At 37.9% G+C, this 16,045-nt stretch overlaps 1 protein-coding gene across 4 annotated transcripts in view; it reads left to right on the top strand.

Annotated features, from left to right (window-relative positions):
• ccser2a (coiled-coil serine-rich protein 2a) overlaps nucleotides 1-16,045 on the top strand; it is a 636,731-nt gene that overhangs the window by 409,564 nt on the left and 211,122 nt on the right. For all 4 annotated transcript variants that reach the window (XM_073025313.1, XM_073025314.1, XM_073025316.1 and 1 more), the window contains one exon: nucleotides 345-552. In XM_073025313.1, the coding sequence (XP_072881414.1) occupies nucleotides 345-552 (208 nt within the window). The remainder of the gene's footprint in view (nucleotides 1-344; nucleotides 553-16,045) is intronic.

Genomic DNA, 16,045 nt, shown 5'->3' with positions numbered 1-16,045 from the left:
TGTGAAAGACACTGCAGAAAATAAAGACTCTTCATAAGCATAGCTGACCTCTCAGTGTGAAATTATGCAGTAATCCATCAATTCTGTAACCTCTGTGCAGCATTAATCCTTTAGTCAGATGGCCATAAAGCACAGAAATGGGCCTTTTTGCCCACCATATTGATGATGAGTATGAAGTATCCATGTGTACTCATCTCGTTTACTAATATTTAGTCCATCGCCTTCTATACCTTGATCGTTCATTGCCAATCCAGATATATAGTAAGTTTCTAGTAGTTAAATTATTTTCTTGCTTCTGTTATTTAATATTTCAGGAATGATCATTTATTTTTTTCCCTCTGCAGGAGTCCAGTTTCCCAGGAGCTTCCAGTGGGCCATTTTGATTGGGCTGCAGCTTCAAGCTACTATCACCCTTCTGCTAATCATGTGAGATCCTCTCATCCCATGACAGACAGCACTGTGATGCTGGATGTTCTGACACTGAGGCACATGGTACAAGATTGCACAGCTGTTAAAACCCAGATACTTAAGCTGAAGCGGTTGCTACAACAGGTACATTCTTTACAATTATTCTTTACAGTTATATATAACTGAGTAGATTATGTATATTGTGTTTATAACAAACTAAAGATTCTGCCATTGAATTGCATAATTAGGATGCAAGGCAGGATTCTAGAAAAATACTTTTCTGAGAATGATAGTGTTAAGGACAAATGTTTTTAGAGTTTTGATTTTTTACTGCCATAATCAATTCCCTACCAAAGTACATGCTACATGATAATTTTACAGGAGAAAATAACGTCATTGGCAAAACATCAGTAAGCTAAGTGGAAAACAAATCTCCCTGTCATTGTTCCCCATGTCTATTATGAGCAGCTCTATATCTTTGACTTGATTGTTACATGTAATGAAATATTCAATATGATTGTGTTCAATCATAGTTTTTTGACAATGATAAAAGATTCATTAAACCAAATAATCTAGGAGCTGGAGCTCTAATAGTTCAACGGCATGCAATTTTGTGTATTTAGTTATGGTTAAGAGGAGGAGAGGTTAATATGTGGGAAGTATATTTAGTTTAGTAGCTGCAAGTTGTGATATTTAGATGAAAAATTAATAACAATTTTACATGTAATTAATTTGAAAACCAGTAAAAGGAAGGCTGCCAGTAAATTTCCAGTGATCTAATTGATATTGGGTTGCTTTGGCAGTATCTGATGGGTTAATATTTTTAGCGACACACACAAAATGCTGGAGGAACTTTTTAGGCCAGGCAGCATCTATTGGGAAGAAAGTAGGGTCGACGTTTTGGGCTGAGACCCTTTGGCAGGACCCTTTATCAATCTGCCGAAGAGTCTCTACCCAAAACATTGACTACTTTTTTCCATAGATGCTTCCTGGCCTGCTAAGTTCCTCCAGCATTTTGTGTGTGTTGCTTGGATTTCCAGCATCTGCAGATTTTCACTTGTTTGTAATATCTTTAGATAAGTTTTTGCCATTGTTTTGCAGAAAAGTGGGTAAAGGTTGATTGTAACCTATACATGGATGTAGGTTTGATTGTAGATGATGTTTTTGCAAAATAGTAATACAATAGCTTTTTTTCCAACAACAACACACACAAAATGCTGGTGGAACACAGTAGGCTAGGCAGCATCTATAGGGAGAAGCGATGTCGACGTTTCGGGCCGAGACCCTTCGTCAGCTTTTTTTCCAGATGTTTAAAGGACATTGTTGTCATTTACTCCACTAATTCTTGATTTGCAATATATTTTGAAACTTTTGAGTTGAGTTGTCAATTCTGTGCAATAGTAATGTTTAGCTCTGATTTTTGGAGCTTTAGTGCTTGTAAATAGAAATGATTGCAGAGATCAGAAAGTACTGAGGAGATATTGTAGTTGAGGGACAAGAGGGTGACCTTCACTATAGCAAGCAAAAGTCCTGAAAGCTGGGTTTTCCTCCTATCGTCTGGGTAAAGCTGTCTTCTCAAAATTGGAGAAAAACCTATGGAAGAGGAGAGATCCAGTAATCATGGTCAATGTGACAACCAATAATAGATAGGACAAAGAAGTTCCTTTGAATGAAAATAAGCAACTATGAACCCAGTTTAAATATCAAACGCACATAAGTAATAAATGGTTAATTGTAACCTGAGCCACATGTAAATTGATAAAGGTTAGATAAAATATCTGGGTTTTGATTAATGGAGAATTACCACTGGTTCTGTTGGAAAAGGGTTCACTGGACTAAAGGTGGGAACAGGATCTAAGGAAATAACTTGGGCTGTAGATAAAGTCATAAACAAACTTTTGTGTGGCTGGGTTTTCATCATGGAAGTTCTGAGAGATCTTCTCCCGCTGCTCCCCTTGTATGGGTTCCATTGTCCTCCAGCTCTGACCATCTTCTTACTAAGACTCAATATTACAGCACATATGCTTCTAATTCCTTTCCTCCCTCAGATCTTCTTGAATTGCTGAGTTTCAGCAGATTGTTTTTTGCTCCAGATTCCAGCATCTGCAGTCTTAGCAGAAGCAGGTATATTATTTTGTGGTAGCAAGCTTAACAAATTTCAATAATATAAAAAATAAGCATTGTGAAAGAGGAATAGAGAAGTAGTATTCATGAGTTTCTGAACTGTTCTGCGATCTGATTGTAGAGAGGAAGAAACTTCCTAAAATGTTGAGTATGGATATTCAGGGTTCTGTACCATCTACCTGAATATGGGTTGAGCACCCCTTATTCAAAATCCAAAAATCTCTGAAATTCAAAATCTTTTTAGAGCTTTGACATGATGTCACAAATGGAAAATTCCACAAAGTGCCAGAAATATTCTGAGCCGATGCACAGGTCTCTGTGCACCACAGACAGTTCTGAGAAGAGGCCTCACATATATAATGAACAGAAGTTAATGCAAAATACCGCATAAAGTGAAAAATGAAGATCTTGATTGTGTATTGAAAGAGTGGATTCATCAGGGTCGGAATGAACATATGCTACTTAACAATATGCTAATCATGAAACAAGCAACGACCTATCACAACAAACTAAACTTGAAGGTAATTGTAAATATTCAGCAGACTGGTTGCAGAAAAGGCATGGCATTAAAATTTTAATGATTTGTGGTAATAAAGCACCTGTTGATCATGAAGCAGCAACGGAATTCATTGAGTATGGCAAGGTTGTTGCTGATGAAAATCGAAAATGCTGAATGGGTTATTCAGAACATATGTGTGATGAACAAGGGTAAGACCAAGACTGCTCGCTGGTAGCACATAAATTCAGAGTTGGGAACGATGACAGTGCCAAACAGTCACTGACCACTTGAGGGTCCGAGATAGTGATAGCTTACTTTTCTGATGGTTCAACGTACACCTTATTGTTTCATGCACAAAATTATTAAGATGTTAAATGAAACTATCTTCAGGGTATATGTAGAAACTGTATATGTATTGTAAATGGATTTTGTGTTTAAACTTGGGTCCCACCTGAAGGTATCTCATTATATAGATGGAAATATTCTAACATCCGAAAAAATTTGAAGTCTGAAACACTTTCAACCCCAATTATTTTGGATAAGAAGTGTTCAACCTTTAATGAGAAGAGACTTGTCCCAGGTGATGAAAGTTCTTCATGATGGATGCTGCCTTCTTGAGGCACTGTCATTTGAAGATGTCCTCAGTGGTGGTGGGGCTTGTGCCTATGGTGGAAAGCTGAGTATACAACTTTCTGATGTCTCTTCGATCCTATACATTGGCACCCCTTTACCAGATGGTATTGCAACAAGTCAGAAGGCTCTCCACAGTACATCTGTAGAAATTTTGTGTCCCTATTTTTTAATTTACATTTCCTACATTGACACCTTCTTTATACATTAGCATTATTCTACCAGAATGACAATTGTAGCTACTCAGAATTGTTTACTTCTGTAACTTGTTTCATTGTCACTTTGAATATATCCCTTTTACTATGAGATTTTTTAAAAATCAGCTTTCCCAAGACATTTTTTATGTTTTATCTGACAGATTTTAGGGTATCATATGCTAAGGCAATGTTATTAGTCTACTCTATTTAAAAAAATAGGATGTAATATTTGAATTAGATTTTCTTCAAGTATAGGCAAAGCTCTTGTATTTATTAGAATACATTTTGAGCCGATATAAGTTCTTGAAGTGCATGTGAGTTAGTTTTTTAGTATCCTTATAGAAGATTGACCTAAAGCCTTCACAATGGCAACAAAATTTGGAGTAATTAACAATAGTTTCATTGATGGCTTACAGCAGATTATCAGTCTGCATTTAAGAAGAATTTGAGCCATTCATTATATTAACATAGGAATTCTAAGCACACTTGTTCATAAAACAGTTTGTGTGCTTTTAATAGAAAGCTAGTGATTAATAAGCATGAGGAAATCTGCAGATGCTGGAAATTCAAACAACCTTTAATGAAACAAGCAATGACTTGTGATGGGCGTTTCTTACTTTTCTTAGTTTCTTAGTAGTGGAGGCTCCCCCCACTACTTTCAAATCTCTTACTATCTTTCCTTTCGGTTAGTCCTGACGAAGGGTCTCGGCCCGAAACGTCGACAGCGCTTCTCCCTATAGATGCTGCGTAGCCTGCTGTGTTCTACCAGCATTTTGTGTGTGTTATTGATTAATAAGCATAAGGTCTTTTTTAACCCTAGAATATGAGCTGGTATAGTCAATAATTGGAGACATAAGACTGCTGGCACTAAAATCTGGAGCAGCAAACTAGATGCTGGAACAACTCAGCAGGGCAGGATGAATGGACTCAACTTGAAACTTAACAGTCCATTTCCCTCCACAGATGCTGCCTGGCATCTTGAGTTCATCCAGCTACTTGTTTGATGCTGTAGTCAGTAATTCATTATTATAGCTCAAAAGTGCAATATTTCCTGTCTTCACTTTTCTCTTTGAGGACACCAGCTGGAAGTAAATTGGTTGTATCTGTTGTTTAGTTCCATCTTTCCTATCTGTAACTTGCGCCATATTATACAACGAAATATTTTAAATGTATTGTTTTGAATTAGATCAGTTTCTTGTGAACAAAACATTGCACACAGGTGGGGGGAATAGAAGCAAACCTCAGAAGGAAGAAATAGAATGTTAGGATTTGATTTTATGAGTATGAATAACTTATTTTTACTGGCCAAAGATTTCTGCTGTTGGATTCTTGTGTAAATACATTGAAACTTGGGGCCTATTTCTGTGTATGTTTGAAAATATGGATCAATATACATAAAATCTCAGTCCTTGAGAGGCAGAGATATTATAAGGCCATGTAATTTCTAGTAAATGCAATACATTGGTAAAATAAGGTATTTTGAAGGTTGTAATATAAAAAAAACTAATAACCCTACATGAATATTTTTTAAAATTGTAATAGGAATGTGCAGATGTATGTTTAAAAAAAAGCTAAAATGGCAGTGAATAATTGCCTATTTGCTTGATGATATATTTGGCAGCTAAGCTCGTTTACAGATCTGTGGATCTAAATGACATTGCTTGTTAAAAGATAAAGGTCAGCGTGTACTGCTGGGGTACCATTGCTGAAATATGAAATTCAGTCTCATGTTGTTATTATTAATACCTGGTCATTCCTAACATTGGGGATAGCACTGTCCTATTTAATATCCCTGTCTAAATCTATTCTTGACTTGGGGAAATGGGGGCTAAATAAATAAATTAACAGTTTTGTGAAAAGTAAGAAACGCCCATCACAAATAGAAAAATAGAACTGAATACTTTCATTATCCTGAATACTAACTCAAATGATAAGAAGGTCATAAGTACTGTACCAAGTAGTTAAGAATTGCTGACTGCAGGATTCGGTTCAAACTGTATCTTCAAATTTGCGGATGATACAACAGTGGTTGGTCTCATCAACAACAATGATGAGTCAGAGCACAGAGAGGAAGTGGAACAGCTGGTGAACTGGTGTGAGAACAACAACCTAAGATTGAATGTGGCGAAGACCAAGGAAATACTTGTGCACTTTAATAAGGTGCAGATGAACCATCCCCTTCTACGCATACATGACTCCTCCATAGAGAAAGTTGAGTGTGCCAAGTTCCTGGGAGTTCACATCATAGACGGCCTCACCTGGTCCCTCAATATTACCTACCTGAATAAGAAGGCATAACAGCCCCTCCACTTGCTGAAGAAATTGAGGCAAGTGACGCTCTTGCACCCCCCCCCCCCCCCACCTTCTTAACTGAACTTTACAGCAGGAACACGTTGAGAGCATCCTGACAAGCTGTATCTCCATCTGGTATTGGAGCAGCAGAATATTGGACTGGAAGTCTTTACAAAGGAGTGAGAACAGCTGAGAGGATCATAAGGGTCTCCCTACTATCCATCGGGGACATTTATCAGGAGCGCTGTGTATGCGGAGCTCCTAGTATTATCAAGGATCCCACTCATCCATCCAGCATCCTCTTTAACATCCTACCATCAGGCAAGGGACTCTGATGCATAAGAACAAGAACAGTCAGGATGGGAAACAGTTTCTTCCCTCAGGCCATTAGCTATTGAACTCCCTGCCATTGTGCATTTGAAGTATCATCAGATAATTTTTCTGTATCCTACAATGTTTAATTTATGCACTCTACTTTGTTTGTATAGTGGCATACAAAAGTTTGGGCACCCCTGGTCAAAATTTCTGTTACTGTGAATAGCTGAGCAAGTAACAAATGACCTCATTTCCAAAAGGCATTAAGTTAAAGATGACACATTTCTTTAATGTTTTATGCAAGATTACTTTTTTATTTCTATCTTTTACAGTTTCAAAATAACAAAAAAGGATAAGGGCCCGAAGCAAAAGTTTGGGCACCCTGCATGGTCAGTACTTAGTAACAACCCCTTTGGCAAGTATCACAGCTTGTAAACGCTTTCTGTAGCCAGCTAAGAGTCTTTCAATTCTTGTTTGGGGGATTTCCGCCCATTCTTCCTTGCAAAAGGCTTTTAGTTCTGTGAGATTCTTGGGCCGTCTTGCATGCACTGCTCTTTTGAGGTTTATCCGCAGATTTTCAATGATGTTTACGTCAGGGGACTGAGGGCCATGGCAAAACCTTCAGCTTGCGCCTCTTGAGGTAGTCCATTGTAGATTTTGAGGTGTGTTTAGGATCATAATCCGGTTATAGAAGCCATCCTCTTTTCATCTTCAGCTTTTTTACAGATGGTGTGATGTTTGCTTCCAGAATTTGCTTGTATTTAATTGAATTCATTCTTCCCTCTACCAGTGAAATGTTCCCTGCACCACTGGCTGCAACACAAGCCCAAAGCATGTTCAATCCACCCCCGTGCTTAGCAATTGGAGAAGTGTTCTTTTCATGAAATTCTGCACCGTTTTTTCTCCATAGCTTTGCTCATTGCAGCCAATAAGTTCTATTTTAACTTCATTAGTCCACAGGACTTGTTTCCTGTGCCTCAGGTTTGTTTAGATGTTGCTTTGCAAACTTCTGACGCTGAGTTTTGTGGTGTGGTTGCAGGAAAAGTTTTCTTCTGATGACTTTTCCATGAAGGTCATATTTGTGCAGGTGTTGCTGCACAGTAGAAAAGTGCACCTCCACTCCAGAGTCGCTAGGTCTTATATATAACCATATAACAATTACAGCACAGAAACAGGCCATCTAGGCTCTTCTAGTCCATGCCAAATGCTTACTCTCACCTAGTCCCACTGACCTGCACTCATAGAAACATAGAAAATAGGTGCAGGAGTCGGCCATTCGGCCCTTCGAGTCTGCATCGCCATTCAGTATGATCATGGCTGATCATCCAACTCAGAACCCTGTACCTGCTTTCTCTCCATACCCCCTGATCCCTTTAGCCACAAGGGCCATATCTAACTTCCTCTTAAATATAGCCAATGAACCAGCCTCAACTGTTTCCTGTGGCAGAGAATTCCACAGATTCACCACTCTCTGTGTGAAGAAGTTTTTCCTCATCTCAGTCCAAAAAGGCTTCCCCTTTCTCCTTAAACTGTGACCCCTCATTCTGGACTTCCCCAACATCGGAAACAATCTTCCTGCATCATAACTCAGCCCATAACCCTCCGTTCCTTTCCTGTCCATATACCTATCCAATTTTTTAAAAAATGACAATATCGAACCTGCCTCTACCACTTCTACTGGAAGTTCGTTCCACACAGCTACCACTCTCTGAGTAAAGAAGTTCTCCCTCATGTTACCCCTAAACTTTTGCCCCTTAACTCTCAACTCATGTCCTCTTGTTTGAATATCCCCTACTCTCAATGGAAAAAGGCTGTCCATGTCAACTTTATCCCCCTCATAATTTTAAACACCTCTATCAAGTCTCCCCTCAACCTTCTATGCTCCAAAGAATAAAGACCTAACTTGTCAACCTTTCTCTGTAACTTAGGTGCTGAAACCCAGGTAACATTCTAGTAAATCTCCTCTGTACTCTCTCTATTTTGTTGACATCTTTCCTATAATTTGATGACCAGAACTGTACACAATACTCCAAATTTGACCTCACTAATGCCTTTTACAATTTTAACATTACATCCCAAGTGCTATACTCAATGCTCTGATTTATAAAGGCCAGCATACCAAAAGCTTTCTTCACCACCCTATCCACATGAGATTCCACCTTCAGGGAACTGTGCACCATTATTGTTAGATCACTCTGTTCTACCGCATTCCTCAATGCCCTACCATTTACCATGTATGTCCTATTTTGAATAGTCCTACCAAAATATAGCACCTCACAATTTTCAGCATTAAACTCCATTTGCCATCTTTCAGCCCACTCTTCTAACTGGCCTAAATCTCTCTGCAAGTTTTGAAAACCTACTTCATTATCGACAATGCCACCTGTCTTTGTATCATCTGCATACTTACTGATCCAGTTTACCACCCCATCGTCCAGATCATTAATGTTTGTGACAAACAACATTGGACCCAGTACAGATCCCTGAGGCACACCACTAGTCACCAGCCTCCAACCTGACAAACAGTTATCCACCACTACTCTCTGACAACTCCCATCCAGCCACTGTTGAATCCATTTACTACCTCAATATTAATACCTAACGATTGAACCTTCCTAACCTTCCATGTGGAACCTTGTGAAAGGCCTGAAGGTCTTTTGCAGTCATACGGGGGTTTTGATTTGCCTTTCTAGCAGTCCTACGAGCAGTTCTCTCGGAAAGTTTTCTTGACCTTCACCTCCACTGTTCTTGTTAACTGCCATTTCCTAATTACATTATGAACTGAGGAAATGACTACCTGAAAAGCTTTGCTGTCTTCTTAATAGCCTTCTCCTGCTTTGTGGGCATCATTTATTTTAATTTTCAGAGTGCTAGGCAGCTCCTTAGAAGAGCCAATGGCTGCTGATTGTTGGGACAAGGTTTGAGGAGTCAGGGTATTTATAGAGCTTTGAAATTTGCATCACCTGGCCTTTCCTAGCGATGACTGTGAACAAGCCATAGCCCTAACAAGCTAAATAAGGTCTGAGACCTTAATAAAAGTTATCTGAGAGCTCAAATCTCTTGGGGAGCCCAAACTTTTGCATGGTGTTCCTTTCCTTTTTTTCACTCTAAAAATGTAGAAAACAAAAATAATACACTAATCTTGCTTAATATGTTGAAAAGAGTGTTTCATCTTTAACTTTATGAATTTTGGAGATCAGTTCATCTTCTACTCACTTAACTATTGACAGTACAGAATTTTTGACCAGGGTGCCCAAACTTTTGCATGCCTCTGTATATGTATAATTTATTTTTAGATTTGATTTTTACTTTTCTAAGTTATTGTATGTTATGTGTTCTATGCTTTACACCCTGGTCTGGAGAAACCTTGTCCAGTGTGGTGGTGTACATGAATATAATTAAATTACAATAAACTTGACGAATTGAGAAAGCTAATATTGATTGTCTATCATCTTGTCCATTTCCTTGATCAGTGTTTGTTATATCTTGCAAGCCATAGAGAGATATTGAACAGTCAAGACAATCTCAGCCTACAAGATGACAAAAAATAGATCCTACTGTTGCTTCAAGTATTAAGTTTATCATATCCTTACAGATATTTATGTAATCCCATGGATTTATTATTCACCATCCCTGGACCATCAGTGTTTGTCCTCAATTTCCATCTAAGTCCTTTTGACAGCTATTTTGAGAAGCCACATGAAATTATTCGTATTCCCATTGGCGTGTCATCCATATCTGACCATACCTTATCCCCACTACATTTTGCAACTGGCATCTCATGCTACCATAAATATATAAACGGACTATTCAGTTAATGAATGATAGATAGATAGATAGATAGATACTTTATTCATCCCCATGGGGAAATTCAACATTTTTTCCAATGTCCCATACACTTGTTGTAGCAAAAACTCATTACATACAATACTTAACTCAGTAATAATATGATATGCATCTAAATCCCTAACTCAAAAAGCATTAATAATAGCTTTAAAAAAAGTTCTTAAGTCCTGGCAGTTGAATTGTAAAGCCTAATGGCATTGGGGAGTATTGACCTCTTCATCCTGTCTGAGGAGCATTGCATCGACAGTAACCTGTCGCTGAAACTGCTTCTCTGTCTCTGGATGGTGCTATGTAGAGGATGTTCAGGGTTTTCCATAATTGACCGTAGCCTACTCAGCGCCCTTCGCTCAGCTACCGATGATAAACTCTCCAGTACTTTGCCCACGACAGAGCCCGCCTTCCTTATCAGCTTATTAAGACGTGAGGCGTCCTTCTTCTTAATGCTTCCTCCCCAACACGCCACCACAAAGAAGAGGGCGCTCTCAACAACTGACCTATAGAACATCATCAGCATCTCACTGCAGACATTGAATGACGCCAACCTTCTAAGGAAGTACAGTCGACTCTGTGCCTTCCTGCACAAGGCATCTGTGTTGGCAGTCCAGTCTAGCTTCTCGTCCAACTGTACTCCCAGATACTTGTAGGTCTTAACCTGCTTTGACTATGCTACAGTATGATGTCATATCTGTGCCCCAGGTTTTTATGTATTGCCTGACAAAACAGCATTTAGGATCCAAAGCAAAAATCAATACAAATCATTATATGTTCTCCTTAGAATCCAGTAAAATATTACAAAACATTTGTTAGCAAAATAAGCAAAGCAGGCAATTATAGGAAATGTAATATTTGTAACGTGATTTGTAGTTCATGATAGAAAAACTTACCAATAAAGCATGTTCCAATCTCCTATTGTATCCAGTAACATGAACCCAGAAAGTAATTGGTTCATATTTGTTGGTTGGCTGCTTTAATCTTGCTGAAAAGTATATTGTTGTAAAACAATGCAATTTAAGTATTTAGGTAACCTAAAATAAATTGTACTGTGATTGGAAGTCCTACTGACTGAAAGTAGCACTTCTTTCGGCAGAACCTTTAATACCAACCTACACCTGTGTGAATCCCTGTAGCATCTGGTAATCCTATCATCTTTCTCGGAGGCTGATGTCTTTCAAGAGGGTGCGCCCATGTAGGCCATTAGGACCTGATGGTTTACCTGGTAGGGCTCTGAAAACCTATGCCATCCAAGTGGCGAGAGTGCTCAAGGACGTTTTTAATTTTTCACTTTTGTAGTCAGAGATAACCACCTGTTTCAAAAGGGCAGTAATCATAGTAATGCCAAAGAAGAGCAGGCAGAGTGAGCTGCCTCAACGACTATCGCCCAATGGCACTCATATCTACTGTGCTGAAGTTCTTTGAAAGGTTGGTCATGGCTAGAATCAACTCCTGCCCAAGCAAGAACCTGGACCTGCTGCAATTTTCCTATCGTCATAATAGGTCTGTAGCAAATGCAAACTTACTGGCTCTCCACTCAGCTTTGGATCACCTGGGCAGTAGAAATACCTATGTCAGACTGCTGTTTATTGACTACAGCTCAACATTCAACACAATCTTACCCTCAGTTATAATCAACAAGCTCCAAAACCTGGGTCTCTGTATCTCTTACATACACATAGAATGGATTCATTTCCCCTTGGTCCTGCAGCATTGAATCACCTCAAAGTTCAAAGTGAAGTTATAGGTTCTTGTTTTGCAGTGATCATTTACCAGAAAAAAGTTATGTTAATAAGTACTTACCACTTTCTTTTGTTTTGTTTGCCACCAATAAATAATAGCTGAACTGCACCAGTGTCATCTTAAACCGGTACAATATTAAACATTACAATGTTAAACCTGATTCTCATTCTGATTCATAAATGTGTTCCTAAAACCATCGCAACAGCAGCATCAAGGAATTGATTTCATCAGGCAAGGAGAAATTGATGAAAACACTTTCAAATAGAATAAGCTCTGATTGTTAATGCAAAATAATTCAGTATTTCAAGTTAGTACTTTAGCATAGAAACAGTTCCTGTGGCCTGTCTAGTCTGTGCAACTGGTCATTTGCTTAGTTCCATCTACCTGCAACCTGACTATAGCCCTCCATACTTACCTCTTTTATCTATATACTTATCCAAGCTAATATTAAATGTTATAATTGAACCTGCCTCTACCGTTTCTGCTGCTAGTTTGTTCCATGCTTGAACCACCTTCTGAGTAAGAGTGAAGTGTTTTCAGAGAGAAAGACTAACAAACACAATTTTAGTTAAATATCTCTAAATAGGAGATACATATATTTCATTTTTTTCTTCTATTTAATTGTTTTTTGTTATTTGATGAGCAATGCTGTACTTGAAAAATATTGGTTTGCATGGGCAGTGCATGGTCAGTGAGAAGCATGCAGATCTATTTCCAGACTCATTCATCCTTCCTTGTATCTTGCCTTATGTGACTTGGAGCCAAACATTAAAGTATAATTTGAGCAAGTAAAAGAAATGATAAAGAAGGTCTTGCACATTAGCTAGAATTGGTTCATTTGTAAATCTGAAGCAAGTCATGCACTGAGACACCTTGCTGCTGATCTGGGAATAAACAAGAACATTGTCATTATTCTTTAAATTACTTAGGTCATTTAAAGGGAACAAATTTGGTTGTGGTTCAGTGCATCACTGGAAGTCTCATGTAAAATTCTTCATATTTCACTTTAATGACCAGTAACAATTTTCTGTTTTACAGTCTGGTAATGTGAAGCTGAAATTGTTGTATAATTAGTTATAAAAATGAGAAAATAAGACTAATGTGATTTTTAAGGCATTTGCAGTAGCTCTGGGGATGAGCATGGCAGATATGAGGTAATCTGAAGTGGAAATGATTGTAGTGTTATATTGTTCATCAAAATTTTTAGTATAAGATGAACCCAAGTGCTCAGAGCTATAGTGAGGGGTTCGGGTTCTAGTTGACTGTATTTTTTTTTAATTGAGCCCCCACATTGCAATGAGTTGACACTAGCTTCACATTTGCATGCTCTTTCCTGTACTGCTAAGGGGCTTCTTTAGTTCATTTTCTAGTTTCCCACATATATTTTGTGAGCTTAGTGCAGATACAGTACGATATGGGTACTAATAAGGTGGAATTTTTTTTTTAAAACTCTTAATGTATACTTTACAAAGTGATCCCATGCACATAGAATTCTGTGCTCACCAAGCAGATTTAAGCTGCACCAGTGTTATATAAATTTTGTTATAAAACACACATTATATGTTGCAGCATACTCTCAAGTGGGAAGCTAACGCCAGTTACAGTCTAGAGCCTTATCAAGAAAATGTGTTCAAGGCATATGTCAGACTATTTCTCAGAGATGCAATAAAAGATCTGTGACTGATCGTGACTATTGCCAGTAATGGCAGAGCAATAATTAACAAAGAAAACCAAATGTAGCAGCAAATCAGAACAGTACAGGCCTGAAGTTGTCCAGCCGAGTGATGCTATATTTCGAATACTGTATTCACTTTGGATTAGTGAGCCAGAAGGGAAGGAGGACATCAGTATTAGAGTACTGACCAATGGGAGTTAGCAGCATTGGATTCAATATCAGAAGATAAATGAAAGTAAACTCTTTGGATGTTGTAAGGCACAAATTAGAAATTATAGATTAATTCAGAACATTAATTCAAGCTAGTTCATGGTTCCAAGAGAACACTGATACAAATTAATAAAGGAGCAAAATTAGGACTTCCAATTCTGTAATACCTTTCAATTCATCAGCTAGTCTAATGTTTGTTACAACCAATTAAGTATTTATTTAGGAAAGTCACTGTTAAATGTAACAAATCCACTTACAGCAAGCATCAATGAGATAATAATCCATTTTGGTGAAGGTTACTGAGGGTCTATATTGATTTGGTTGCCGTGTGAAATAGCACAACAGCATTTCCTATGTCCACACAGCAGGGTAAACAAGATTTCAATTTAACTGAAAAATGACTGTACTTCCTCAGCAATGAACTGTATTATCTGAGATATTTTACTCTGGGTGGTAGTTGGCTAATGTTCCTCACTACAATTCTGGAGGGATTGTAGTGGTGAACCGATAGCCACCTAACACTCAGAAAAATTCTGGAATGATTTCAGTATTGGATTTGGCCTTAAAAGTGATTGGCGGGATACCGGTAACAATATCACAGTCATTCTGTTAGTAAGGCAATTGGATATTTTGTTGGAATGGCAAATTGGCTGTTCCCATTGATGCATAGTTGAACTTATTAGCTTCTCTCTTCTTTGTCACCTTTATGTAGGCAAGAAGGTACAAAAGCTGAAAAGAGAGTAATTGAACTTGTCAGTTGACAATCCAAGTACTGTCTAACTGTAGCATCAAAAATTCAAATTTCGTATCATGTTTTATCAAAATTAAATGAGAGATTTTCCTCCTATTGATAAAGAACTGATTGACAGCTTAAAATTTTGCTGTTGGAGGGCAATGTTATTGAGCTCAAATGTTGTGTCTGCTGTAATAATGTGTCTGATAGGCAATCAGTGTTGCATAGGAAATAAGCTTATGTTGTTAGCAGAGACAGAATAGCTTGTCTGGGTTAATTTGCAAGGTTTCTCCAGTTGTAATGAAGAAGCTGAAACACAGCTGTTAGCGACACGGGTGAGAATAAAAAGTGACTGGCATGGTAGCTGCAGTGCAGAATTGAGAAATACTGTCTAAACTTGTTTTAATGTTTAGTGTAAATCCCATCAGATCAGTGCCTTGTGGCTAGTGGCTTGCTAAAATATTGCCAGGCTTCATTAGGAAATGCGCCCTCCTGGCTCTTTAGTTTACTATCAGAAGCATTGATATGGAAAGCAGCAATGTCTCAATAATTTGAGTTCCTTTTAAACTAGAATGGTGAATTTGAATTTTTAGGCCATTCTTTCCGTTATTTAATTTAGCCAAACCAATTTCTTATGATGTATTTTATCCCTGTAGCAGATACAATGACATGCTTTCCCTATATATCTGTTTTGCTCTCCATGATTTGGCAATGTGATAAAAGATGACTTTGTGGAGGTATTTGCTGGCTCTACTTATTTATTGGTCTCTGTGGCAGTCAGGTGCACTGAAGCTTCTCTGCAGTTCAGTGAAAAGGTGGTTAACTGCTGTTTGGGTTTAATGTAGCTATCTGGTAGTAAATTGTTTCAATGATACATAATGATTTCTTGATGAAGGTATATCTTTCCCGAAATATTTGCTGTTTCTCCTTCCTCAGAAGCTGTCGGGCCTGCCAAGTGTTTCTAGCACTTTCTGGTTTTTATGTCAGATTTCTAGCATATACAGTTTTGATGTAATATCATGAATCTTCTTCTGTTTGGCATGTTTATGACAAGATTATATGTTTTTATACTTTTAAAGGGTAAATATATTCATAACATATAATTATTTCAGCTTATTTTCTGTTTTTTTTCATCCTAATTATAACTGAAAATATTTGACTGTCTGTAGGTTTTGCTTCAGTTTCAGGTAGTCACAAATTTGGTTGCGCCTAATGGTACCTTCATATCTGGGTTTTCTTTGTGCTGATTTTTCAGTGATCTTTGGTATTTTTGTACAGCATGATTCTAAGAGAAGTATGGTAGTGGCCAAATAATATTATGGTTTAACTGATGTTGTTTGATGTTGGATTGGCCAGGATGCAATCTGTTATACCCTGCTTGG

The sequence above is a fragment of the Hemitrygon akajei genome, chromosome 21 (genome assembly GCF_048418815.1).
Source record: "Hemitrygon akajei chromosome 21, sHemAka1.3, whole genome shotgun sequence".
Classification (NCBI taxonomy): Eukaryota; Metazoa; Chordata; class Chondrichthyes; order Myliobatiformes; family Dasyatidae; genus Hemitrygon; species Hemitrygon akajei.
This window is presented reverse-complemented; position numbering and strand designations above follow the sequence as displayed.